Here is a 23,053-nt window from a genome sequence, read left to right on the forward strand (position 1 = left end):
GCGGCGGCGAGGAGGGTAGCTGGAAATCCTGCCCGTTTTAACGGGCTTAACGGCTAGTAACTAGTTAAATGCTGCGGAGTATCAGCGGATAGCTCTGAACAAGTGATTTAACCAGCCATATCGGTTTCTAGCCAGTAAAATCACTTTAAATATTGACCCCCTCAAGTTGGCTGTGATCCTTTAAAGCAGAGGTACTCAACCCAGTCCTCAGTACTCGAGCACAGTCAGTGGTGTGCTGATAAATGTTTAACAACAGGCTCTCTCCCCGGTCCACCTTGGCGCACCCCCCCCCCCCGTCCACCACTGCGCCCCCCCATCCACCTCTGCGCCCCCCCGTCCACCTCTGCGTCAGAAGGCGGGATTAAGGGCACGACGAACGAACTCATCGAAGTAAAGCAGGGAGGGAAGGCTGGAGACACAGCAGGGCTTAAATAAGACGGCGCTTCAACGGAGATGTACTAAACAAGATGGATGGGAGCGGGAGGGGACGGTGGGGGGCGAAGGAAAATCGCTGCACATGTTTGGGAGCGGGAGGGGAGGTAAGCATGGCGCCCTCCTGCCATGCTTACCTCTGTAATGGAGCCGGCTCGCCTCAAACAACAACCGGCTCGCAAGAGCTGTCAAAAATTAACAAGTGGCTCTTGCGAGCCAGACAGAGCCGGCTCCAGCACACCACTGAGCACAGTTCACTAGACTGCATGTGGTGGACAAAAGTCTTTCTCTGCAGAACAGCAACTGTGCTCGAGTATTTCATGGTTTTCATACCTTCTGCGCTGCTGACTCACCTGAACCCTATTGACTCCTGAGGAAGGCTTTGTGCCGAAACACGGCCCATGTAGGGTCTTTTGGGTCAGTTTACTTTGGCAAATAATCTTTTTGGACGTCCTTACTCCCTTGTTTACTTTAGTCGTTTGGAATTTTTCTCCCCACCTCCACCCCTGTTGTTTTGTACAATTAGTGTGAGGCCATTAACAAAACTAGCAGAGGGGTCCTTTTACTAAGCCGTAGTAAAAGAGTGGCTTGCAATAGTGTGGACGCATGTTTTTGTCACGGGCTGGGCCACTTTTTTTTACTGCGGCTGGAAAAAAAGGCTTTTTTCAACGGGGGCAGTAAATGGCCGTGCGATAGAATTAAAGGTAGCGTGTGGCTATTTACTGCCTGAGCTCTTACCGCCACCCACTGACCTAGCAGTAAGCGCTCACTTGCTACACGCGTGGTACTCATGCAGCGCACGCCAATGTGGCTGCGCTGCTGATTACCCTCAGGGAACGCCCCCAGTGGTAGAATATAGAAAAATATTTTCTACTGTGGGAACAGCACATGCCAACTCCGTGCAGGACGTCAGACTCACAGAAACAGAAGCCTGCCCTTGCAGATCAGCAACGCGGCCGCGCCGGAGAAGAGGACTTCGGCTGGCGGGGGTTGGGGACCCCCGCCAGCAAAGATACCCGACGGCGGTGGGGGAGGGTTGGCGGCAGGGGGGGTCAGGGCCAAATCTACGGGGGCCCATGCCCCCGTTGCCCCACGTAGCTACGCCCCTGAAATGAATTATGGATATACAGCCTTGAAGAATTCAATGGCCTGTCTCATTTTTCAAACCTCTAATAGATTTGGCACATGGGAAGGTGAAAGCCCTGCAACTTCAGCTGATGTCAGGAGAGACATACAGCAAATCCAAGTTCATTAGTATTATAAATCCGTTTTGATATTTTTATTAAATTGCGAGTGTATTTACAGTCCATGAGGTATAAAAAAAAGATTTGGCAGGAACAGCTATGTCAATAAATATAACACATTTATTCTTATAGCTTTAACTTAGGGCACTGAAGTCCTTTGTTCTGAAAGAAAATTAATTACATAGATTTATTTCTTGTCTATTTCTTGTTAAAACGCAATATTCTGCCTATGAGGCAGATGTCCTGAAGCGGATTGCAGTAATCTACGATTCCCATGCAGTTACATCATAAAAACGCCCCATTTTATCAAATAATATTCTAATACAGTCACTCAAGCTAACTAATTTTATCTAATGAAATTATCTGCTATGAGTTTTTATTTTTCAAAGGGAAAAAAATGACACCTCTTTTATCCCTTTTTCTAGGCAGCTTCCTGTCTCCACCTTTCAGAACACTTTAGAGAGAGCAGTGGCGTAGCAAGGGCGGGGCGGTGGGGGCGGTCCGCCCTGGGTGCACGCCGCTGGGGGGGGGGGGGGGGTGTCGGCTCCACTGGTTCCTTGCTCTCTCTGCCCCGGAACAGGTTACTTCCTGTTCCGGGGCAGAGGGAGCAGGGATCCAGCGGAACTGACACCCCCCCCAGCGGCATGCACACGGCAGGCAAGAATGCACTCGGGGGGGGGGGGGAGCTTGGGTGATGCGCCGAGGGGGGGTGTCATGCTGCACCCGGGGGGGGGGGGGTACGCAGCGGCGAACCGCCCCGGGTGGCAGCCGCTCTCGCTACGACACTGAGAGAAAGAGAAAAAAAAGGTGTTTGAAATAACTGGGTTGGCCTTTCACAAAGGCGTGCTAGCATTTTTAGTGTGTGCTAAAAATAAGCGTGCGCTAAGCGCTAGAGATGCCCATATATTCCTATGGCAAAATCATGTCCCAAACAGTAATATATTCAGCAAGAATTTTCTTCAAACTAATATGTAAATATATAACATAGATTATTTCTCATGGTCTTATAGATGTATTTAGAGGGATTATCAGACTTCAATGCATCTCGCAACCATCTGAACAATAATGTTCTATCGTTCTATCTTAACAGACGAAATGGCGCGGTGCAAATCCTCATAGAATCCCACTTTTTGCTCTAATATTTAATTAATTGTATTCAAAAAATTACATTTTTCTAGTTTTCATCCTTATCATCTTAAAACTAGTTTACCCATAAGTCAATTCTTAAGAATTAGAAGAATATGTTCTGAAATGGGTAGTTTTGAAGATCAAGCTAGGAAATTGACAAACAAATTTCTAGAAAGAGGTTATCCAAAATCAGTGGTTAGAAAGGCTTATTTACGAGCAAAATTCTCCAATAGAGATCTATTGTTACAATATCGCGCCAATGATACAGAAGATAAACTTACTGTTGTTCTTCCCTACTCTCCATTAAGTTCGAAAATTTTGGAAAGTATTCATCAGCATTGGCAGGTTCTACAGATTTATGAATGTTTTGTATATCACCCGATTGGGGCTTACAAACGGATTAAAACCCTGGGGGAGCTATTATCATATAGAAGATTGGATTATGAGTGTACTAACCCTGCTGTTTTGGGTCATTCAAAATGTGGAGCATGCCAATGGTGCGATACTACTATTGAGGGTGTAGTCTGGAGATATTCTGATGATTCTCAACCTATATATGCTAGATCAAATACTAACTGTTTGTCTAAAAATGTGGTATATGTTATAATCTGTCCATGCCACAAAATATATGTAGGGAGATCCAGTAGACCTATTAAGGTGCGTTTGAATGAACATAAATCTCGTATAAAAAATCAAGTGCTTTCGGCACCTCTGGTTCAACACTGGTTAGAATTTCATCATTCTTTCACAGATTTTAGATGGAGAATTATTGACCACATATGTACGGGATGGGAGGGTGGTAACATTGTTCAATTATTAAATTTTAAAGAACAAAGATGGATCTTTCAGCTTAATTCTTTGTATCCTGATGGTTTGAATTCTGAAATAGACTGGTGGTCACTGATCTAATTTGATTGGTTGGTTACTTTGATTGATTATCCAATCCTGGAGTTCTCCCTTTGATCAGCTGTAGCTTATTTAAAAGGAAGGCGTGTGCTGAGATGCCACGGCCATTTTGTTGATGCAGGAACAGTATGAAAGCTATAACGGTAAATAGATACCTTATTTATTTTAAATTTTGAGATTATAAGGAATCCCCTTATTGAAGGTGTTTGATTCTTACTTTTATTGTTGGTTTGCAGTGAGCCCTCCTCCTTGATAAAGCGGATCGCGAAACTTGGCCATGTCGGCGGGGGTTCCTGATAACTCTATGCTGCTGCCATTAAAGATAAGTCGTAATTTCTAAGGATTTATAAGAATTTTTAAGAAAATCTTTTTTTAATAAAATTAATTAAATATTAGAGCAAAAAGTGGGATTCTATGAGGATTTGCACCGCGCCATTTCGTCTGTTAAGATAGAACGATAGAACATTATTGTTCAGATGGTTGCGAGATGCATTGAAGTCTGATAATCCCTCTAAATACATCTATAAGACCATGAGAAATAATCTATGTTATATATTTACATATTAGTTTGAAGAAAATTCCTGCTGAATATATTACTGTTTGGGACATGATTTTGCTATTTGATATATAGAGGGGCATAATCGACCAGAAACGCCTATCTCCATGGGCGTTAATCTCCGAGAACGGGTCCGTGAAGGGGCGGAGTGAACCGTATTTTCCAAAAAAAATAGACGCCCATGTTTTATTCGCCAAGGTGTGAGCTGGGCGTTTTTGCTTTTCAGCGATAATGGAAAATGAAATCGCCCAGCTCAAAAACGAATAAATCCAAGGCATGTGTTCGTGGGAGGGGCCAGGATTCGTAGTGCACTGGTCCCCCTCACATGCCAGGACACCAACCGGGCACCCTAGGGGGCACTTTTACAAAAACAAAAAAAAAGGTAAAAGAGCTCCCAGGTGCACAGCACCCTTCCCTTGGGTGTTGAGCCCCCCAAATCCCCCTCAAAACCCACTGCCCACAAGTCTACACCATTACTATAGCCCTAAGGGGTGAAGGGGGGCACCTACATGTGGGTACAGTGGGTTTGGGGGGGTTGGACGACTAAGCATTAAGCAGCACAATTGTAACAGGTGGGGGGGGGGGATGGGCCTGGGTCCACCTGCCTGACGTCCACTGCACCCCCTAACAACTGCTCCAGGGACCTGCATACTGCTGCTTGGGAGGAGGGTATGACATTTGAGGGTGAAAGTAAAAAGTTGTGAAACATCATTTTTTTGTGGTGGGAGGGGGTTAGTGACCACTGGGGGAGTCAGGGGAGGTCATCCCCGACTCCCTCTGGGGGTCATCTGGTCATTTAGGGCACTTTTTGGGGCCTTATTCGTGAAAAAACAGGGTCCAGGAAAAGTGCCCTAAATTCTAGCTACAAACGCATCCATTATCGGCGAAAGGCGCCCATCTCTGTTCGGGTGATAACCACGCCCCAGTTCCGCCTTCACCACGCCTCCGACACGCCCCCATCCACTTTGTCCGCATCCGCGACGGAGTGCAGTTGAAAGCGTCCAAAGTTCGGCTTTCGATTATACCGCTTTATTTGTTTTTGTGAGAAAAACGCCCATCTCCCGATTTAGGTCGGAACTTGGGCGTTTTTCTCGTTCGATTATAAGCTGGATAGTCCCCACAGATTCTTATTTAGGTGATTTAAAATATAGCATATATTCCTATGGGCATCTCTAGCGTTTAGCGAATGCTAAAAACGCTACCGTGCCTTTGTAAAAGACCCCCTGAGAGCACTTGGGGACCCTTTTACTAAGGTACGTAGACACCTATGCATGTACAATGCCTGTCAAATTAGACCTACCGCCCAGCTACCGCGTGCCCCAGGTGCTAATTCTAATTTTTACGCATGTCCAAATCGCGCGACAGAAAATTATTTCTATTTCCTACCGCGTGGCGCTAACTGGGCAGTCATTGGCAGTGTGCGGTATGCTCACGATTACTGCCCATTAACACGTGAGACCTTACCGCTAAATCAATGGGTGGCGGTAAGGTCTCAGGCCCAAAATGGACGCGTGCCAATTTTTATTTTGCTGCACGTCCATTCCCCCCCCCCCCAAAAAGGCCTTCTTTGCAGGCGCGCTGAAAAATGGACCAGCACACGTCCAATACTAGACAAGAGGAAAGGATACAAGTATCTTATTCACTTGTTCAGAACCCTTATTTTATCATCCTCACTTTAATATTCCCTTATCTCTTGTTTGTCCTGTTTGTCTGTCAAAATTAGATTGTAAGCTCTGTTGAGCAGGGACTGTCTCTTCATGTTCAAGTGTACAGCGCTGCATACGTCTAGTAGCGCTATAGAAATGATAAGTACTAGTAGTAGTCTTTGGGATTCCAGAATCTTGCTTCTCTTTGTCTTTATTTCTTATTTGTCCTGTTTGTCTGTCCTAATTAGATTGTAAGCTCTGTTGAGCAGGGACTGTCTCTTCATGTTCAAGTGTACAGCGCTGCGTACGTCTAGTAGCGCTTTAGAAATAAGTAGTAGTAGTAGTCTTTAGGATTCCGGAATCTTGCTATTTTTTGGGTTCCGGAATGTTGCTACTCTTTAGGATTCCACACAGAATCTTGCTACTCTTTGGGATTCTGGAATCTTGCTACTCTTTGGGATTCCGGAATCTTGCTACCCTTTGTCCTTATCCCTTATTTGTCCTGTTTGTCTGTCCTGATTAGATTGTAAGCTCTGTCGAGCAGGGACTGTCTCTTCATGTTCAAGTGTACAGCGCTGCGTACGTCTAGTAGCGCTTTAGAAATGATAAGTAGTAGTAGTAGAAATAATATTGAAAAATACTGAAAAATACATTGCCAGCTGGTGGTTATAGAAGTCGTATGCACCATGATTTACAAAGATGCGAATAAAGACGGTTGTATTACCTCTTCCCCCTCTTCAATGTGGTAATCCTTTCTTTGGTTTGGTCCACCAACGAACATTACCTTGAGCTGAGAGGAATGCCTGCAATAATACTGCAGAAGTTAGTAACGAAAGGAAACCAGAAGGAGGTGATTTTACAAGCATTTGCTTATGCAGATTGAGTACACGTGTAAATACCGATTTCAGAAAGCTGCTGGTTTATAGGTGTAAAAGCCTGGGACACAGAAAATCAAAGAGATATGTTACATTATGTTATCAAAGGTTTATCTCTCACCAATTCTCACTTTTAGATTCAAGGCAAATTGTAAGCATTATGAAACTAACATCAAAACAATCAGGAATATTACAAAAAGAACCCATAAGAAAACATGTTAGAAATTATATTTAAAATTTACTACTACTACTACTACTTATCATTTCTATAGCGCTACTAGACGTACGCAGCGCTGTACACTTGAACATGAAGAGACAGTCCCTGCTGGACAGAGCTTACAATCTAATTAGGACAGACAAACAGGACAAATAAGGGATAAGGACAAAGGGTAGCAAGATTACAGAATCCCAAAGAGTAGCAAGATTCTGTGCGGAATCCTAAAGAGTAGCAACATTCCGGAACCCAAAGAATAGCAAGATTCCGGAATCCTAAAGATTACTACTACTATTTATCATTTCTATAGTGCTACTAGACATACGCAGCACTGTACACTTGAACATGAAGAGACAGTCCCTGCTCGACAGAGCTTACAATCTAATTAGGACAGACAAACAGGACAAATAAGGGATAAGGACAAAGGGTAGCAAGATTACAGAATCCCAAAGAGTAGCAAGATTCTGTGCGGAATCCTAAAGAGTAGCAACATTCCGGAACCCAAAGAATAGCAAGATTCCGGAATCCTAAAGATTACTACTACTATTTATCATTTCTATAGTGCTACTAGACGTAAGCAGCACTGTACACTTGAACATGAAGAGACAGTCCCTGCTCAACAGAGCTTCCAATCTAATTAGGACAAACAGGACAAACAACAGATAAGGGAATATTAAAGTCAGGATGATAAAATAAGGGTTAAAACCCACCCAGTCTATTAAACAAGTACGTTTTCAAGGTTTTACGAAATAAAAAATTATTCTTCATCAGGCGCAATTATGATGGAAGATCATTCCAGTGATGAAACGCCATGAAGAAAAATGATTGAGAAAAGGCTGCTTTACAACGTACATTATTAGCTGAAGGAAAGGCTAACCGCAAATGATTGCACTTCCTTGAAATTGTGTTAGATCTTAACACCGTCACCGACTGAGAACTTCCCTCAGGAGCATGTGTTATGAGCATAGTTTGGATGGGCTGAAAAATTCCAGCCTATTTCCAACTTTATAACGGATTTCTGTTGGCTTTTGCATAACTGTAATAAAAGTGCTTTTTCTGGCAATGAATTCACGGTTATAATGTCACTAATCCCCCAAGGGAAACTTTCCAAAACCTAATTCAATCAATGGTCCTAAGTCATGCAGATTATTGCAACGGAATCTATGCGGGATGCAAAGAACAACTCATAAAAAAAACTCCAGACCGCCCAAAATACAGCAGCCAGGCTGATATATAGCAAAACACGCTTCGAAAGTGCCAAACCCCTCCGAGCAAAACTGCATTGGCTCCCAATCAAAGAATGGATCATCTTCAAACTCTGCACTTTGGTCCACAAAATTATATATGGCGTAGTCCCAGGATACATGATAGATCTTGTAGATCTACCAACCAGAAACAGAATCGGATCATCACGATCATGCGTGTATTCGTGCTGTCAGTGTAATAGAATGTACTGCTGGTGAGTTCTTTACTGTCAGCTGTTCTGTACGAATATACGCACAGCACCGGCAGCACTGTTACATAAGTACATAAGTAATGCCACACTGGGAAAAGACCAAGGGTCCATCGAGCCCAGCATCCTGTCCACGACAGCGGCCAATCCAGGCCAAGGGCACCTGGCGAGCTTCCCAAACGTACAAACATTCTATACATGTTACTCCTGGAATTGTGGATTTTTCCCAAGTCCATATAGTAGTGGTTTATGGACTTGTCCTTTAGGAAACCGTCTAACCCCTTTTTAAACTCTGCCAAGTTAACCGCCTTCACCACGTTCTCCGGCAACGAATTCCAGAGTTTAATTATGCATTGAGTGAAGAAAAATTATCTCCGATTTGTTTCAAATTTACTACACTGTAGTTTCATCGCATGCCCCCTAGTCCTAGTATTTTTGGAAAGCGTGAACAGACGCTTCACATCCACCTGTTCCACTCCACTCATTATTTTATATACCTCTATCATGTCTCCCCTCAGCCGTCTCTTCTCCAAGCTGTATAGCCCTAGCCTCCTTAGTCTTTCTTCATAGGGAAGTCGTCCCATCCCCGCTATCATTTTAGTCGCCCTTCGCTGCACCTTTTCCAATTCCACTATATCTTTCTTGAGATGCAGCGACCAGTATTGAACCGAAAGAAATTGAGCACACCAGGACCTGCAAAATGATAAGTACAACAATGCCTTTATTTTGAAGAGATGAACGGTTAATAAGGCTAAGCACAATGGAAGGGAGGCAGGGTCCAGAGCAATGATGTAAATGAATCTGTAGTGCTACATGCTGGTTCTGTGGAACACAAACGTTTGGCACTTTAATACACTGAGCACTGCATAATAAAATAATAAACAAAATAAAATACAATAAGAATTGATAGACTGGTATAAAACATAAATGAGTTATCTAGTAACATACCAGAGGAAATCTCATTTTGAACTCGGAAGTAATTTTTCAGTCACTTAAATTGCACTGAGAGGAATTCAGGGTGTCTTCGGCTGGTGGGGTTTGGGGATCCCAACTGGCTGCAACAAGGGGGCACCACTGCTGGGTGAGCCTTACCCCAAAGTGGGTGGGCCCCAACCCACCTGGGTTCAGCTCTACCTATGCCACTGCTTTACACATTCTGGTGAAAATATTCTGCTATATTTCTTCCTTCCTTTCTTTTTAAAATTCTTTATTCAGAAGTATGCAACATTAATTACATAGTAACATAGTAACATAGTAGATGATGGCAGAAAAAGACCTGCATGGTCCATCCAGTCTGCCCAACAAGATAACTCATATGTGCTACTTTTTGTGTATACCCTACTTTGATTTGTATCTGTCCTCTTCAGGGCACAGACCGTATAAGTCTGCTCAGCACTATCCTCGCCTCCCAACCACCAGCAGCCGCCTCCCGCCACTGGCTCTGGCACAGACCGTATAAGTCAGCCCAGCACTATCTCCGCCTCCCAACCACCAGCCCCGCCTCCCAACCACCAGCTCTGGCACAGACCGTATAAGTCTGCACAGCACTATCCCCGCCTCCCAACCACCAGCCCCGCCTCCCGCCACCGGCTCTGGCACAGACCGTATAAGTCTGCCCAGCACTATCCCCGCCTCCCAACCACCAGCCCTGCCTCCCAACCACCAGCTCTGGCACAGACCGTATAAGTCAGCCCAGCACTATCTCCGCCTCCCAACCACCAGCCCCGCCTCCCACCACCGGCTCTGCCACCCGATCTCGACTAAGCTCCTGAGGATCCATTCCTAATTCTTAATCACTAGCTTCAGCTTGTAGAAAAGATGTCTCAGAGGGGATATGACAGAAGCTTATAAAATCAGGACTGGGGTGGAATTGTTAAATTGATGATATTTGTTTAACTTTTCAAACATTACACAACAAAATGACCACTGCATAAACTAACAATCAGCAGACTGAAAATAAATCATAGGAAGTACTTGTTTTCATGTAGCTAAATAATTAAACCACAGAATCTGTTGCCAAGGAGTGATCAAGGTGAGTAACCTAACAGGAGTTAAAAAGAAAAAAAGGAATACATTCTTGGAGGGAAAGTCTATAAGCAATCATTAGACAGGTAAACTTGAGAAAGTGAGTGGCCTAGTGGTTAGGGTGGTGGACTCGGGAACTGAGGAACTGAGTTCGATTCCCACTTTAGGCACAGGCAGCTCCTTGTGACTCTGGGCAAGTCACTTAACCCTCCATTGCCCCATATAAGCTGCATTGAGCCTGCCATGAGTGGGAAAGCGTGGGGTACAAATGTAACAAAAATAAAATAGATACTATTGGAGATTCTACATGGAATGTTGCTATTCCACTAGCAACATTCCATGTAGAAGGCCGCGCAGGCTTCTGTTTCTGTGAGTCTGACGTCCTGTACGTACATGCATGACGTCAGACTCACAGAAGCAGAAGCCTGCATGGCCACATCGGTGATCTGCAAGGGCCAACTTCTACATGGAATGGAATGTTGGAATAGCAACATTCCATGTAGAATCTCAAATAGTAGCAACAGTGGAGGAGTGGCCCAGTGGTTAGGGTGGTGGACTCTGGTCCTGGGGGACTGAGTTCAATTCCCACTTCAGGCACAGGCAGCTCCTTGTGACTCTGGGTAAGTCACTTAACCCTCCATTGCCCCAGGTACAAATAAGTACCTGTATATAATATGTAAGCTGCATTGAGCCTGCCATGAGTGGGAAAGCACAGGGTACAAATGTAACAAAAAAAAAGTCATCATTTATTACTGCAGCTATAAGAGACAGATCTATTTTTTTGCATGGACGACGACGTTCACACAGGAGAATTCCTACAGCATCGTCTTTTTTGATAGCCGATGTAATACTCTAAAATTGTACTTTCCTCTAAGGATTTGAATTTCATCGTCATTTACACATCTCAAAACTGTATATCGACCCCTGAGGCAGGCGTTGTTGGCGCTGAAACACGGCCCGTGTCGGGCCACTCATTAATAAAGGACCCCTGTTGTCTAAGTCTTGAAGGTCCAGTTGTGCTTTTTTTGTCTGTATACCTTTTGTGTATGCTGTCTTTTCCTCTCTTTTTGATCTGTATTTATTTGACTCAGCATGGCCCTGGTGCGCCGCGATGAACTCACAGGGGTGCCGCGGATGGAGATGCACAATGGATGTGCTGAAGCCAGCTCACAAGAGCCGGTTGTAAATTTTTCTGAATTGTGCAGGCCAACTGTTCAGCCTTCCAGAAGAAGAGGAGGGAAGTGAATGATGCACGGCAGGTCACTTCCTCCTCCTGTGCCGGCTTAGACCCCACTGTTTATGTGAACCATGCGGTTCACATAAAAACAATTGGGTCTAAGTCAGTGCAGGAGGAGGAAGAGACCTGCTGAGCAGCCGGTCACTTCCTCCTTACTATAGTTAGTGTGGGAGGGGAAGGAGGTATATCCCTCTCTCACACCCGCTTGTGGTCTGGTAGCTAAGCTCCCCCCTCCTGTGTTTACTTGTAATGGCATCTTTCTCCCCTCACACACAGCTGCTGGCACCGGTCCTGAAGCCAGCAAAGGTAGGACTCCATGCTGCTGGGGGGAGGGGAGAGACCTGTGTAACTTGGGGGGGGGGGGGGCGACAAGACCTGTGTGGCTTAGGGGGTGCCGTGTGGCCTGTGGGGGGCGACGCAAAAAATTACTTGGACACTAAGGGTGCCGTGAACCAAAAAGGTTTGGGATCCACTGGCCTAGGGTAGTGATTCCCAAACTGGATTTTGCGGAACCCTAAGGTTCCTCAAACTCTCTTCAGTGGTTCTGACTGTAGAGTCTGTTGTAAGAACATATATATGTTTACATAAATTGAGGGTTCCTCGGTGTATGAGGAAATATTTTAGAGGAACCACTGACCTAGGGCCTTTCTTTAGGGTAAGTGTCTCATAAATGTCGGAAATAAATAGAAACAGGGGGTAGAGTCAAGAAAGTGCACCAAAAACTTGGTGCAAAATAATGGATGCTAAGTGCCGATTCTATAACAGTAATTGCGTGTGGAATTGCGTTAGAGAATAGAACGTAAGTCAGCCTGCGTGCGCTTAACTAATGCCATGTCAAAGGTCGGCGTAAACATTTGCGCATAGAGGGCCCCTTTTACCAATCTGCGGCAAAAGGGGGCCTGCGCTGGCGTCGGTGCGTGTTTTTCACAGGTGCCGCGGCACCCTTTTACCGCAGCGGGTAAAAGGGAAGTCACTCTTTCCTGCAGAAAATGGCCATGCGGCAAGTCAAGCAGTTGCCGCGTGGCTTTTTCTGGGGGAGTCCTTACCGTCACCCATTGAGATGGCGGCAAAGGCTCCTGCGCTAACCGGGCAGCGCTCAGCACTGCCCGATTACTGCCAGGTACACTACGGTGCTACAAAAATAAATATATTTTTGTAGTGCCAGATATGGTGGCGTGCTAGGGATGGAAAGTACCACCGGGTTGCTGTGGTAGCCCGGTGGTGCTTCCTATTTAGCGAGCAGTAAACCCGAGTTGGGTTTACCGCCGCTTAGTAAAACGTGCTCAAAGTTAGTCGTTGTGCCATGACACAGTCAGGAATAGACAGTTCAGTTTTGTTCATTTATGATAAGGATTTTGTTATTTGGTAATTAGGATGGATTGATGTGATATGCCTTTTTGAACAGGTTGGTTTTTAGTATTGTTCGGAATTTAATTCTGTCTTGTTAAAGAGACCTTACAGATCTAGTGTGGGGACTACCTCTGTATATAATTATTATAATGTCCCAAACACTTCCAAATGTCTTAACTTTGTAGACAAATAAATCTTCCACAGTCAAAGTACATCACTGAATTTTTGCAAAAACGTTAATTAGTTTTCCAACGGGGATCATCAGAATCTTTGACAGCATACACCATCTGGGAATAACGCCCCAATATAGTCATGGCGCTGCACAAGGCATAAAGGGTGGATTCTACATAGGGCGCCTAAGAATCCATGTGGTAAACATTTCCGCCTAGGCGTATTCTGAAAGTGGTGCTTAAATTTAGGCGTGGTATATAGGCTATGCCTAGGTGGAATTCACAGCGCCTAGAACTACAGGCATACATTTACACCAACAAAACGTGGCATAAATCCCAGCATGTAGATTTACGTGTACTAGGTCATATTCTATAACAATGTGCGTTAAGTTTGGAACGCCCACGAAACGTCCATTTCCCTGCCTATAACCACACCCACTTTTGCTATCGTGCGTTAGAATTTAGGTGCAGTGCGTAACAGAATACGCTTAGGGATTTGTGCGTGAAAATTCTAATTTTTATTTATTTATTTGTTACATTTGTATCCCACATTTTCCCACCTATTTGTAGGCTCAATTAGTGGCAATTAGTGCTCATTATTGTTTCTTAACTGCTGTTAACTGCGCTAATCGGCTTGTTAAGCCAATTAAGTTACACGCATTGATATAGAATCTGCTTGGATTTCGGCGTGGAACTCTTGGCGTGCTATATAGAATCCAGGGGAAATCTCCAACAGAAAGCAGATAAAATAACAATATATAAAATACAATACACAGTGGAGGAGTGGCCTAGGCCTAGTGGTTAGGGTGGTGGACTTTGGTCCTGGGGAACTGAGGAACTGCATTCGATTCCCACTTCAGGCACAGGCAGCTCCTTGTGGCTCTGGGCAAGTCACTTAACCCTCCATTGCCCCATGTAAGCCGCATTGAGCCTGCCATGAGTGGGAAAGCGCAGGGTACAAATGTAGCAAAAATAAAATAGATACTATTGGAGATTCTACATGGAATGTTGCTACTATTGGACATTCTACATGGAATGTTGCTACTATTGGACATTCTACATGGAATGTTGCTATTCCACTAGCAACATTCCATGTAGAAGGCTGCGCAGGCTTCTGTTTCTGTGAGTCTGACGTCCTGCACGTATGTGCAGGACGTCAGACTCACAGAAGCAGAAGCCTGCGCGGCCACATTGGTGTGACTCTGGGCAAGTCACTTAACCCTCCATTGCCCCATGTAAGCCGCATTGAGCCTGCCATGAGTGGGAAAGCGCAGGGTACAAATGCAATAAAAAAATAAAATAAACAAAGTATTAAAACCACTATTTTTAAAAAGAGGTGAATATCATGAAGAAGAGGGGAAGGATAAATAAAACAAACGGGTCTTTAGGGCTCATTTAAAAGTCGGGGAAAGAAAGTTATTTCAAACTTTGGGAGGCAGGTAACTGAAAGGGAATTGATGTATTGCCTTTCTGTAATTTTTTCCAACTACATTCAAAGTGGTTCACATAGAATATAGAAGTACTTATTTGTACCTGGGGCAACAGAGGGTTAAGGGACTTGCCCAGAGTCACGGGGAGCTGTAATGGCAATGGAACCCACTTCCCCACAATTAAAGTCCACTGCATTAACCACTAGGCTACTCCTTCACTAGCAACATTCCATGTAGAAGTCGGCCCTTGCAGATCACCAATGTGGCCGCGCAGGCTTCTGTTTCTGTGAGTCTGACGTCCTGCACATATAGGGAAAGGGAACTGGGACTTGATATACCGCCTTTCTGAGGTTTTTGCAACTAATTTATCCAGTTGCAAACTATGCCAAAAGATTTCACAGGACCCCAAAGTCATCCACACAGGAAAGATATTCAACATAAAGGGATCTTTCACTTGCTCATCTTCCAATGTGGTATATATCATTCAGTGTAAAAAATGTAACAAAGGATGCTATATTGGAGAAACAGGCCAGATGCTTAAGACAAGATTCAATTTACATAGACATCACATGAACAATACTGGTGCCAGTAGGGCTCCCACCCCTGTTGGTCAGCATTTTACAGGACCAGGACACTGTACCAGTGACTTCACAGTGAGAATACTGAAAGGTAACTTTAAAACCATACAAGAACGTAAGACCTTTGAAGTCAGAATGATTGAATATTTTAACACCCAACAGAAAGGACTTAACAAGGATCTGGGGTTCCTAGCCCATTATAAACCATAAAGCTGTATGTCTCTGTTGATCACCCTCCCCTCACCTGTCCACACCCACCCTGTTAGAATATCAATGATATGCTTTGATGTCCCCATGCATACCTCCGACCCACCCCCATCCTCCCACCCTGTCAGACTGTCATAGTAATGCTTGAATGTTTTCGCTTATATACACTGTCAGCTAGCACATTTGCTTATTTCTGATCTGACGAAGAAGGGCAACCTTCGAAAGCTAATCAAGAAATGTATTAAGTTATGTCCAATAAAAAAGGTATCATCTTATTTTCTTTTCCATGTTTTATTTTGTTTGATTTCTATAGATTCTACATGGAATGTTGCTATTCCACTAGCAACATTCCATGTAGAAGTCGGCCCTTGTAGATCACCAATGTGGCCGCGCAGGCTTCTACATGGAATGTTGCTAGTGGAATAGCAACATTCCATGTAGAATCTCCAAGAGTAGCAACATTCCATGTAGAATCTCCAATAGTAGCAACATTCCATGTAGAATCTCCAATGGTATCTATTTTACTGTCATAGTAATGCTTGAATGTTTTCACTTATATACACTGTCAGCTAGCACATTTGCTTATTTCCGATCTGACGAAGAAGGGCAACCTTCGAAAGCTAATCAAGAAATGTATTAAGTTATGTCCAATAAAAAAAGGTATCATCTTATTTTCTTTTCCATGTTTTATTTTGTTTGATTTCTATTGATAACCTTAAGAGTGGACTAACATGGCTACCACACTCTGCAACTACATTCAAAGTGGTTCACATAGCACATACAAGCACTTATCTGTACCTGGGGCAATGGAGGGTTAAGTGACTTGGTAGTTAGATGAATCTGTGAAGGGGAGGGAAGGGTAAACCCAGAGGTATGTAAGGAATGAGACAATCAGCAAGATAAGAAAGGGCAGAGAAAAGCTTGGACTTAAACACAAGAGCCAGAACCAGTGTTGCCAGGTGGGCGGTTTTACCGCCCAATTGGGCGGTTTTCCGCGACCCGCCGCGGGAAATTTTTGCCCGCGGCGGGTTGCGGTTTTTTGGGCTCCTTTTTGGCTTCGGGGCGGTTTTTTCGCAGGCTTTTTCGGCCGCGGTGGGCGGGGTTAATGACGTTTCTGGGCGGGGTTAGTGACATGGGAGGCGGGGTTAGTGACGGGGGAGGCGGGGTTAGTGACGGGGGAGGCGGGGTTAGTGACGGGGGAGGCGGGGCCGATGACGGGGGAGGCGGGGCCGATGACGGCGGGGGCGGGGTTGATGACGGCGGGGGCGGGGTGATGACGCGGGGGCGGGGGTGTCAGGGGCGAGGTTTGAGTTTGGGCGGGTTTTGGGCTGGATTTTGGGCTCCTTTGGGCTGGAAAGAAATTTTCCACCTGGCAACCCTGGCCAGAACTTCCAACTGTATCCCAGCAGACAAAGCAAGCCAATGTTCAGAAAGAAAATCTGCTCTAGCACTGAGCCTATAGCCTTTAGGCGAGAACTCCTGAATTCTATATATTCAAAATTTGCACAGCGATCTCGAAGATGCTCAAACTAATTAGCGAATAAGCTATTAACTAGTAAGAAATGGATCTCAATTATTACATAAGTATTGCCATACTGGGAAAGACCAAAGGTCCATCGAGCCCAGCATCCTGTTTCCAACAGTGGCCAATCCAGGTCACAGATACCCAGCAAGATCCCAAAAATGTACAAAACATTTTATACTGCTTATCCCAGAAATAGTGGATTTTTCCCCAAGTCCATTTAATAACGGTCTATGGACATTTCCTTTAGGAAGCCGTCCAAACCTTTTTTAAACTCTGCTAAGCTAACCGCCTTTACCACATTCTCTGGCAACGAATTCCAGAGTTTAATTACACTTACTGCGCGGCCATTTTTTGTCCTCAGAAAAAGACAGCCTTTTACCGGCTGCTGTAAAAGGGGGCCTCAGTGCTCGTCAAAAGCACGTACTGACGCTAGCGCAGGCCCTCTTTTACTGCAACTTAGTAAAAGTACCCTTTAAAGCTCCATTACCCCAGGTGCGAAAACTTAGACTGTGAGTCCACTAGGAGAGAGAAAATACCTGCCTTTACCCCGTGATTCTACATAGCTCAACTTAAGTTGCACAGGCAAATCCAGTCACATTTTGTATTTGCACACACAACTTAATTAGTTAACAAGCCAGTCAGCACTGATAATTTCCACTTAACAAGCAAGTATGGACACTAATTAGAATTTACATGCACAACTGTGTAAGCGTATTCCAGGGGCGTAATCAGACCTCAAGGTGGGAGGGGGCCAGAGTCCAAGGTGGGGGGGGGGCACATTTTGGTCACCGCCCCGCCACCGTCACCCAGTGGCGTAGCCACAGGTGGGCCTGGGTGGGCCAGGGTCCACCCAAAATTGTGACACTCTTGCTATGGCTGGTGGGTATTCCCAAACCTTGCCAGCTGAAGATTTTCTGTCCTTGGGCAGCCAGCGCTCTTCCAAATGTCAGCCAGCAGCACTTGCCTTGAGCTGACGCTAAGACCAGCCCTTCTGCACATGCTCAGTTTTCACACATGCAAAAGCACTGAGCATGCATGGCCTGCCTACAGCAGCATCAGTTTGAGGCAAGTGCTGCCGGCTGCCATTTGGAAGAGTGCTGGCTGCTCGAGTAGTAGGAGGAAATCTTCAGCTGGCAGAGTTTAGGGACCCCACCAGCTCAAGTATCTCATATTTGGGGTTTGTGGGCAGGGAGGGGTGGAGAGAAGAGCAAACTGGAGGGGTACTGGGGGGGGGGGGAATTCCATACCCACCCACCTTGGGCTCAGGCCCACCCAAAATTGGCTATCTGGCTACACCCCTGCCGTCACCCCCCTCTGCCGCCACTGCACATCTTGGCTGGTGGGGTTCCCCAACCCCCAGCAGCTAAAGCACCGCCGCTGCAAGTACCTTGGCTGGCGAGAGTCCCCAACTCCTGCCAGCTGAAGACTTTGTCCAGCACTGGTCTCTGGCGCCGCCGCCGCATTGCCTGCCCTGCTTTCTGTTCCCCTCACATCCGGCACGCTCCTTTTAGTGGAGTTTCACTAAAAGGAGTGTGCCGGACGTGAGGGGAAGAGAGAGCAGGGCAGGCAATGCGGCGGCGCAGACCGGCACTGGTTGAATTCTTCAGCTGGCGAGGGTTGGCGACCCATGCCAGCCAAACTGGGGCCCAGAGCAAATTTGGGGGCGGGGCCAGGCCCCCGTGTGCCCACCTAGCTACGCCATTGGCGTATTCTATAACGTGATGCGCTTAAATTCTAAGTCGCATCACTGAAAGAGGGCGTGGAATGGTCGGGTACTGGGTGTTTCTAAAATCTATGCATATGGTCAAAGAACACACCCGGTCCGCATCTAATTTAGAGGTCGGCATTTGCACCAAGTTTTACTACATCTAGTAGGCACTACAGAAACGATTGGTTGTAGTCAGAAATTTGGCCATGCAATTTTATAGATCATCAAGCTCTTATTTAAATCTCCGCCACCCTAGCTGCAAAGGACTCAAATAAAAATCAGTTTATGGATCCAGCTTCTCTTATATAAGTACACAACTCTGGAATGCACTCCCAAAGGCCGTGAAAACTACGTGCGACCACCTCAACTTCCGGAAATCACTAAAGACTTACCTGTTCGAAAAGGCATATCCTAAGGACCCAACTTAATCACCTGAATCCAAGGACTCAAGTAAACCCAGGCTTGTTTTGAACTTAGTGAACTTTACATTACTTCCCTCTCTATGTTTCCTATTGTGTCTGTACATATCTATTTCATTTGTAATACATTGCTCTATATTTGTTTATTGACCGGAGGAGGCTTTCGGGCCCACGGCGCTATGCAAGCCACATTGAGCCTGCAAATAGTTGGGAAAATGTGGGGTACAAATGTAATAAATAAATCAAACATATAAATGGCAAGTGACCGACTCACCTGCAAATGCGCAGTAGAGACTTCCCTCTCTGTCCCGCCCTCGCGTCAAGACATGATGACATCAGAGGGCGGAACAGAGAGGGAAACGGAGTCGGACTGTCGGACGCTGCTGCTGCCGCTTGCAAACGAACATCGCGCGCACCAACCTCCACCCTCCCCCCATCCCTGTCGCTGCTCCCCCCTCCCCCGTATCGGGCCCCCTGCACTGACCTGACAGCGCCTCTCACCTCCGTGTGGAGGTGAGAGGCGCTGTCAGGTCAGTGCAGGGGGCCTGGCACGGAGGGGGGAGGGAACGGCGCCGAGGAGGGTAGCTGGAAATCTCGCCCATTTTAACGGGCTTAACGGCTAGTAAATAAATAGATTGAAGGGGAGGATGCCCTTGCCACCCTGGTATTAGAAGAAGGCCTTCTCTCTTTTTAATTACATGGTTGATGACCTCAGTTCCTTCATTTGAAATTCAGCCAAGAGCTTTGAAGCTCTGGTTAGTTGACACTATCCTACCTTTTCTGGCAGAAGCAGAGAAAGAATGGAAGGGATGGGAGGAAACGGGGAGGAGAAGAGCGAAGGGAACAGAAAAAGTAAAGATTTGCTCAGCAGTGCAAACATGACAAGAATGAGAAACCAAAAATAAAAGTCTGGTCCTCTACAAAATTTAAAAGCATGTACTGAATCCTTTGAAATGTTAGCCCACCTCTTTAACATTGCTTTTGACTCGTAACCACTCGCCTCCACCTACCCTCCTCTCCTCCTTCCTGTACACATTAATTGATTTGATTTGCTTACTTTATTTATTTTTTGTCTATTAGATTGTAAGCTCTTTGAGCAGGGACTGTCTTTCTTCTATGTTTGTGCAGCGCTGCGTACGCCTTGTAGCGCTACAGAAATGCTAAATAGTAGTAGTAGTAGTCTCTTGTAACCAGAGCTAATATTGTGATGTCATAATGCCTCAGTCCACCAATAAGAGCCAACCTCATCAGTGATGTCACAATGGCTTGATTGTCCTATACTTGGCTCACTTTTATTACATAGCTCTTTGAGCAGGGACTGTCTTTCTTCTATGTTTGTGCAGCGCTGTGTACACTTTGTAGCGCTATAGAAATGCTAAATAGTAGTAGTAGTAGTAGTAATAGCTGAGGGCCAAGAAAAATACACTTAAAACAGGAACCTTTTATATATTCTGTTCATCTAACTGCAACTTGATCATCAAAGTTTGCCTTTCCTTTCTTCTACCACTCAGCCGTACTTTCCATAGATTTATTTGAGGTCATATCTTTGAGGTGTTCCGAAAAGAAAATTCTATACACAACAGGGAGTAAAAGAGGCGAGTTCCCCCATATGACAGAAACCCTTCTTGTTGATTTTCACTTTTCAGTACTCTGGATTACGAACTAAAAATATCATTTGATGCTTTGAGAAAGTAGCACTGCAGGACACGCAGGGATCTCGAAATAGCATAGACACATAATCATCAAATCAAGGCAGATAAATGAGCAGCAGGCCAGGGTATCGCAGTCGGCGCTTCCTGCTCATCTTTGGTATCAATTTCAAGACACATGTACAACACCAATCCACCCAAAATAAAGACAATCCTTTGTGACAGATTACCTGTCAAAGTGATTTCATGTAGCAGAATCATTTCCTGTTTTTGTAAGCCACATAGAGTTTAATTTTCAGCATCAGCTCAGGATTTAAAAAAAAAACAGAACAAAAAAGGTTTGCAGCAAAGTGAACTAAATTTGAGCAATACTTACATAAGTTTATTGCACACTGGTGGCAAAAAGCAGGGTTTGTTGTCTTCTACCCATTTTCTTACGCTAACAAGCAGCTCCATGGCTCTGTGATTTGCCACTTGAATCGAATGTGAGTGGGGTGGAAAACAGAAGTAAGCAAAGTTCTTGTTCCAGTGGGTAATATTGTTAAGTCAGGAGGGGCTAGAGATCAATCTCTGTCTTTCTCTCTCATTCTGTGGCTGGTTCTCAGGTTACACAATGACAGGACAGAAAAACTACCAAGCCAAAAACAAACTAATGACCCAGACTTTACATGCTGGGAAAAAAAATATTTCTGAAAAAAAAAACATGGGCCTTCCAGAACAAGGCGTCATTGATCTCTGGCCCCTCCTGACTTAACAATATTACTCACTGAAACAGGAACTCTGCTTACTTCTGTTTTTCACCCCACTCTCATTCGATTTAAGTGGCTAATCACAGAGCCATGGAGTTACAATGAAAGTATCAAAAACCATTTCACAGTTCTGTTGAAAAGTGTAAACCCAGTTTATGGTTTGAATTCACTCTGCCGCTCCCCAGTACCTTTCCACTCTTGTCTCTCCCTACACCCCCCCCCCCCCTTGGGTACTCCATTCTGTGGATAAATCTCTCTTGTCTGTCTGTCCCCTTCTCCTCTACTGCTAATTCCAGACTCCGTTCCTTTTATCTCGCTGCACCTCACACCTGGAATAGACTTCCCGACCTTGTACGTCTAGCCCCGTCTTTGGCCGTTTTCAAATCCAGGCTAAAAACCCACCTCTTTAACGCTGCTTTTGACTCCTAACCACTACTCACTTGCCCTGTACCCTTTTATCCCCACCTCATTAATTCCCTTACCTCTTAGTTGTTCTGTTTGTCTGTACTATTTAGATTGCGAGCTCTTTGAGCAGGGACTGTCTTTTCATGTATGGTGTACAGCGCTGCGTATGCCTTGTAGCGCTATAGAAGTGATAAGTAGTAGTAACATAGTAACATAGTAACTGACGGCAGAAAAAGACCTGCATGGTCCATCCAGTCTGCCCTACAAGATAAACTCATATGTGCTACTTTTTGTGTATACCTTACCTTGATTTGTACCTGTCCTTTTCAGGGCACAGACCGTGTAAGTCTGCCCAGCACTATCCCCGCCTCCCGCCACCGGCTCTGCCACCCAATCTCGGCTAAGCTCCTTAGGATCCATTCCTTCTGAACAGGATTCCTTTATGCTTATCCCACGCGTGTTTGAATTCTGTTACCGTTTTCATTTCCACCACCTCCCGTGGGAGGGCATTCCAAGCATCCACTACTCTCTCCGTGAAAAAATACTTCCTGACATTTATCTTGAGTCTGCCCCCCTTCAATCTCATTTCATGTCCTCTCGTTCTACCGCCTTCGCACCTCCGGAAAAGGTTCATTTGCGGATTAATACTTTTCAAATATTTGAACGTCTGTATCATATCACCCCTGTTTCTCCTTTCTTCCAGAGTATACATGTTCAGGTCATCAAGTCTCTGCTCATACGTGTTGTAACGCAAATCCCATACCATTCTCATAGCTTTTCTTTGCACGCTTCAATTCTTTTTACATCCTTCGCAAGGTACGGCCTCCAAAAGAATTATAGTTTAAGGACAGCTTCGGGGACATATGAAACATTTTAAAGCTAATGATCCAACAACTTTCTCACGTACATCACCTAGATTGCAGACAGCCATCTAAGAAGATTTGAGATGAATCTTTCATATCAGAAGCATGTGACTCAGGGAAATGTCTTCAAGCCCAGCAGTGCATGACAGCTTTCATAACAGCTAAAAGCACCATCCATCATGTCATACACCCTCACGTGGTTTTAGCTAATCTCAAACGAACTGCAATAGATGGTTTAATTTTGGCAGTGGGAAGTAATGTAATCATTTTGGGGGAGAACTTTG

The 23,053-nt window shown here is 45.1% G+C and overlaps 1 protein-coding gene across 2 annotated transcripts in view; it reads right to left on the reverse strand.

The window, feature by feature from the left end:
- HAAO (3-hydroxyanthranilate 3,4-dioxygenase) overlaps window positions 1–21,400 on the reverse strand; it is a 77,795-nt gene extending 56,395 nt beyond the window's left edge. The window contains exons 1-2 of one of the 2 annotated variants that reach the window (XM_030195791.1): window positions 21,129–21,400; window positions 6,637–6,715 (exon numbers count right to left, since the gene is read on the reverse strand). In XM_030195791.1, coding sequence (XP_030051651.1) covers window positions 6,637–6,715; window positions 21,129–21,208 — 159 coding nt within the window. In that variant the 5' untranslated portion in view covers window positions 21,209–21,400. The remainder of the gene's footprint in view (window positions 1–6,636; window positions 6,716–21,128) is intronic. The other variant, XM_030195790.1, reaches the window with a different exon arrangement.
- Window positions 21,401–23,053: the final 1,653 nt, after the last annotated feature.

The sequence above is a fragment of the Microcaecilia unicolor genome, chromosome 3 (genome assembly GCF_901765095.1).
Source record: "Microcaecilia unicolor chromosome 3, aMicUni1.1, whole genome shotgun sequence".
NCBI classification, from domain to species: Eukaryota; Metazoa; Chordata; class Amphibia; order Gymnophiona; family Siphonopidae; genus Microcaecilia; species Microcaecilia unicolor.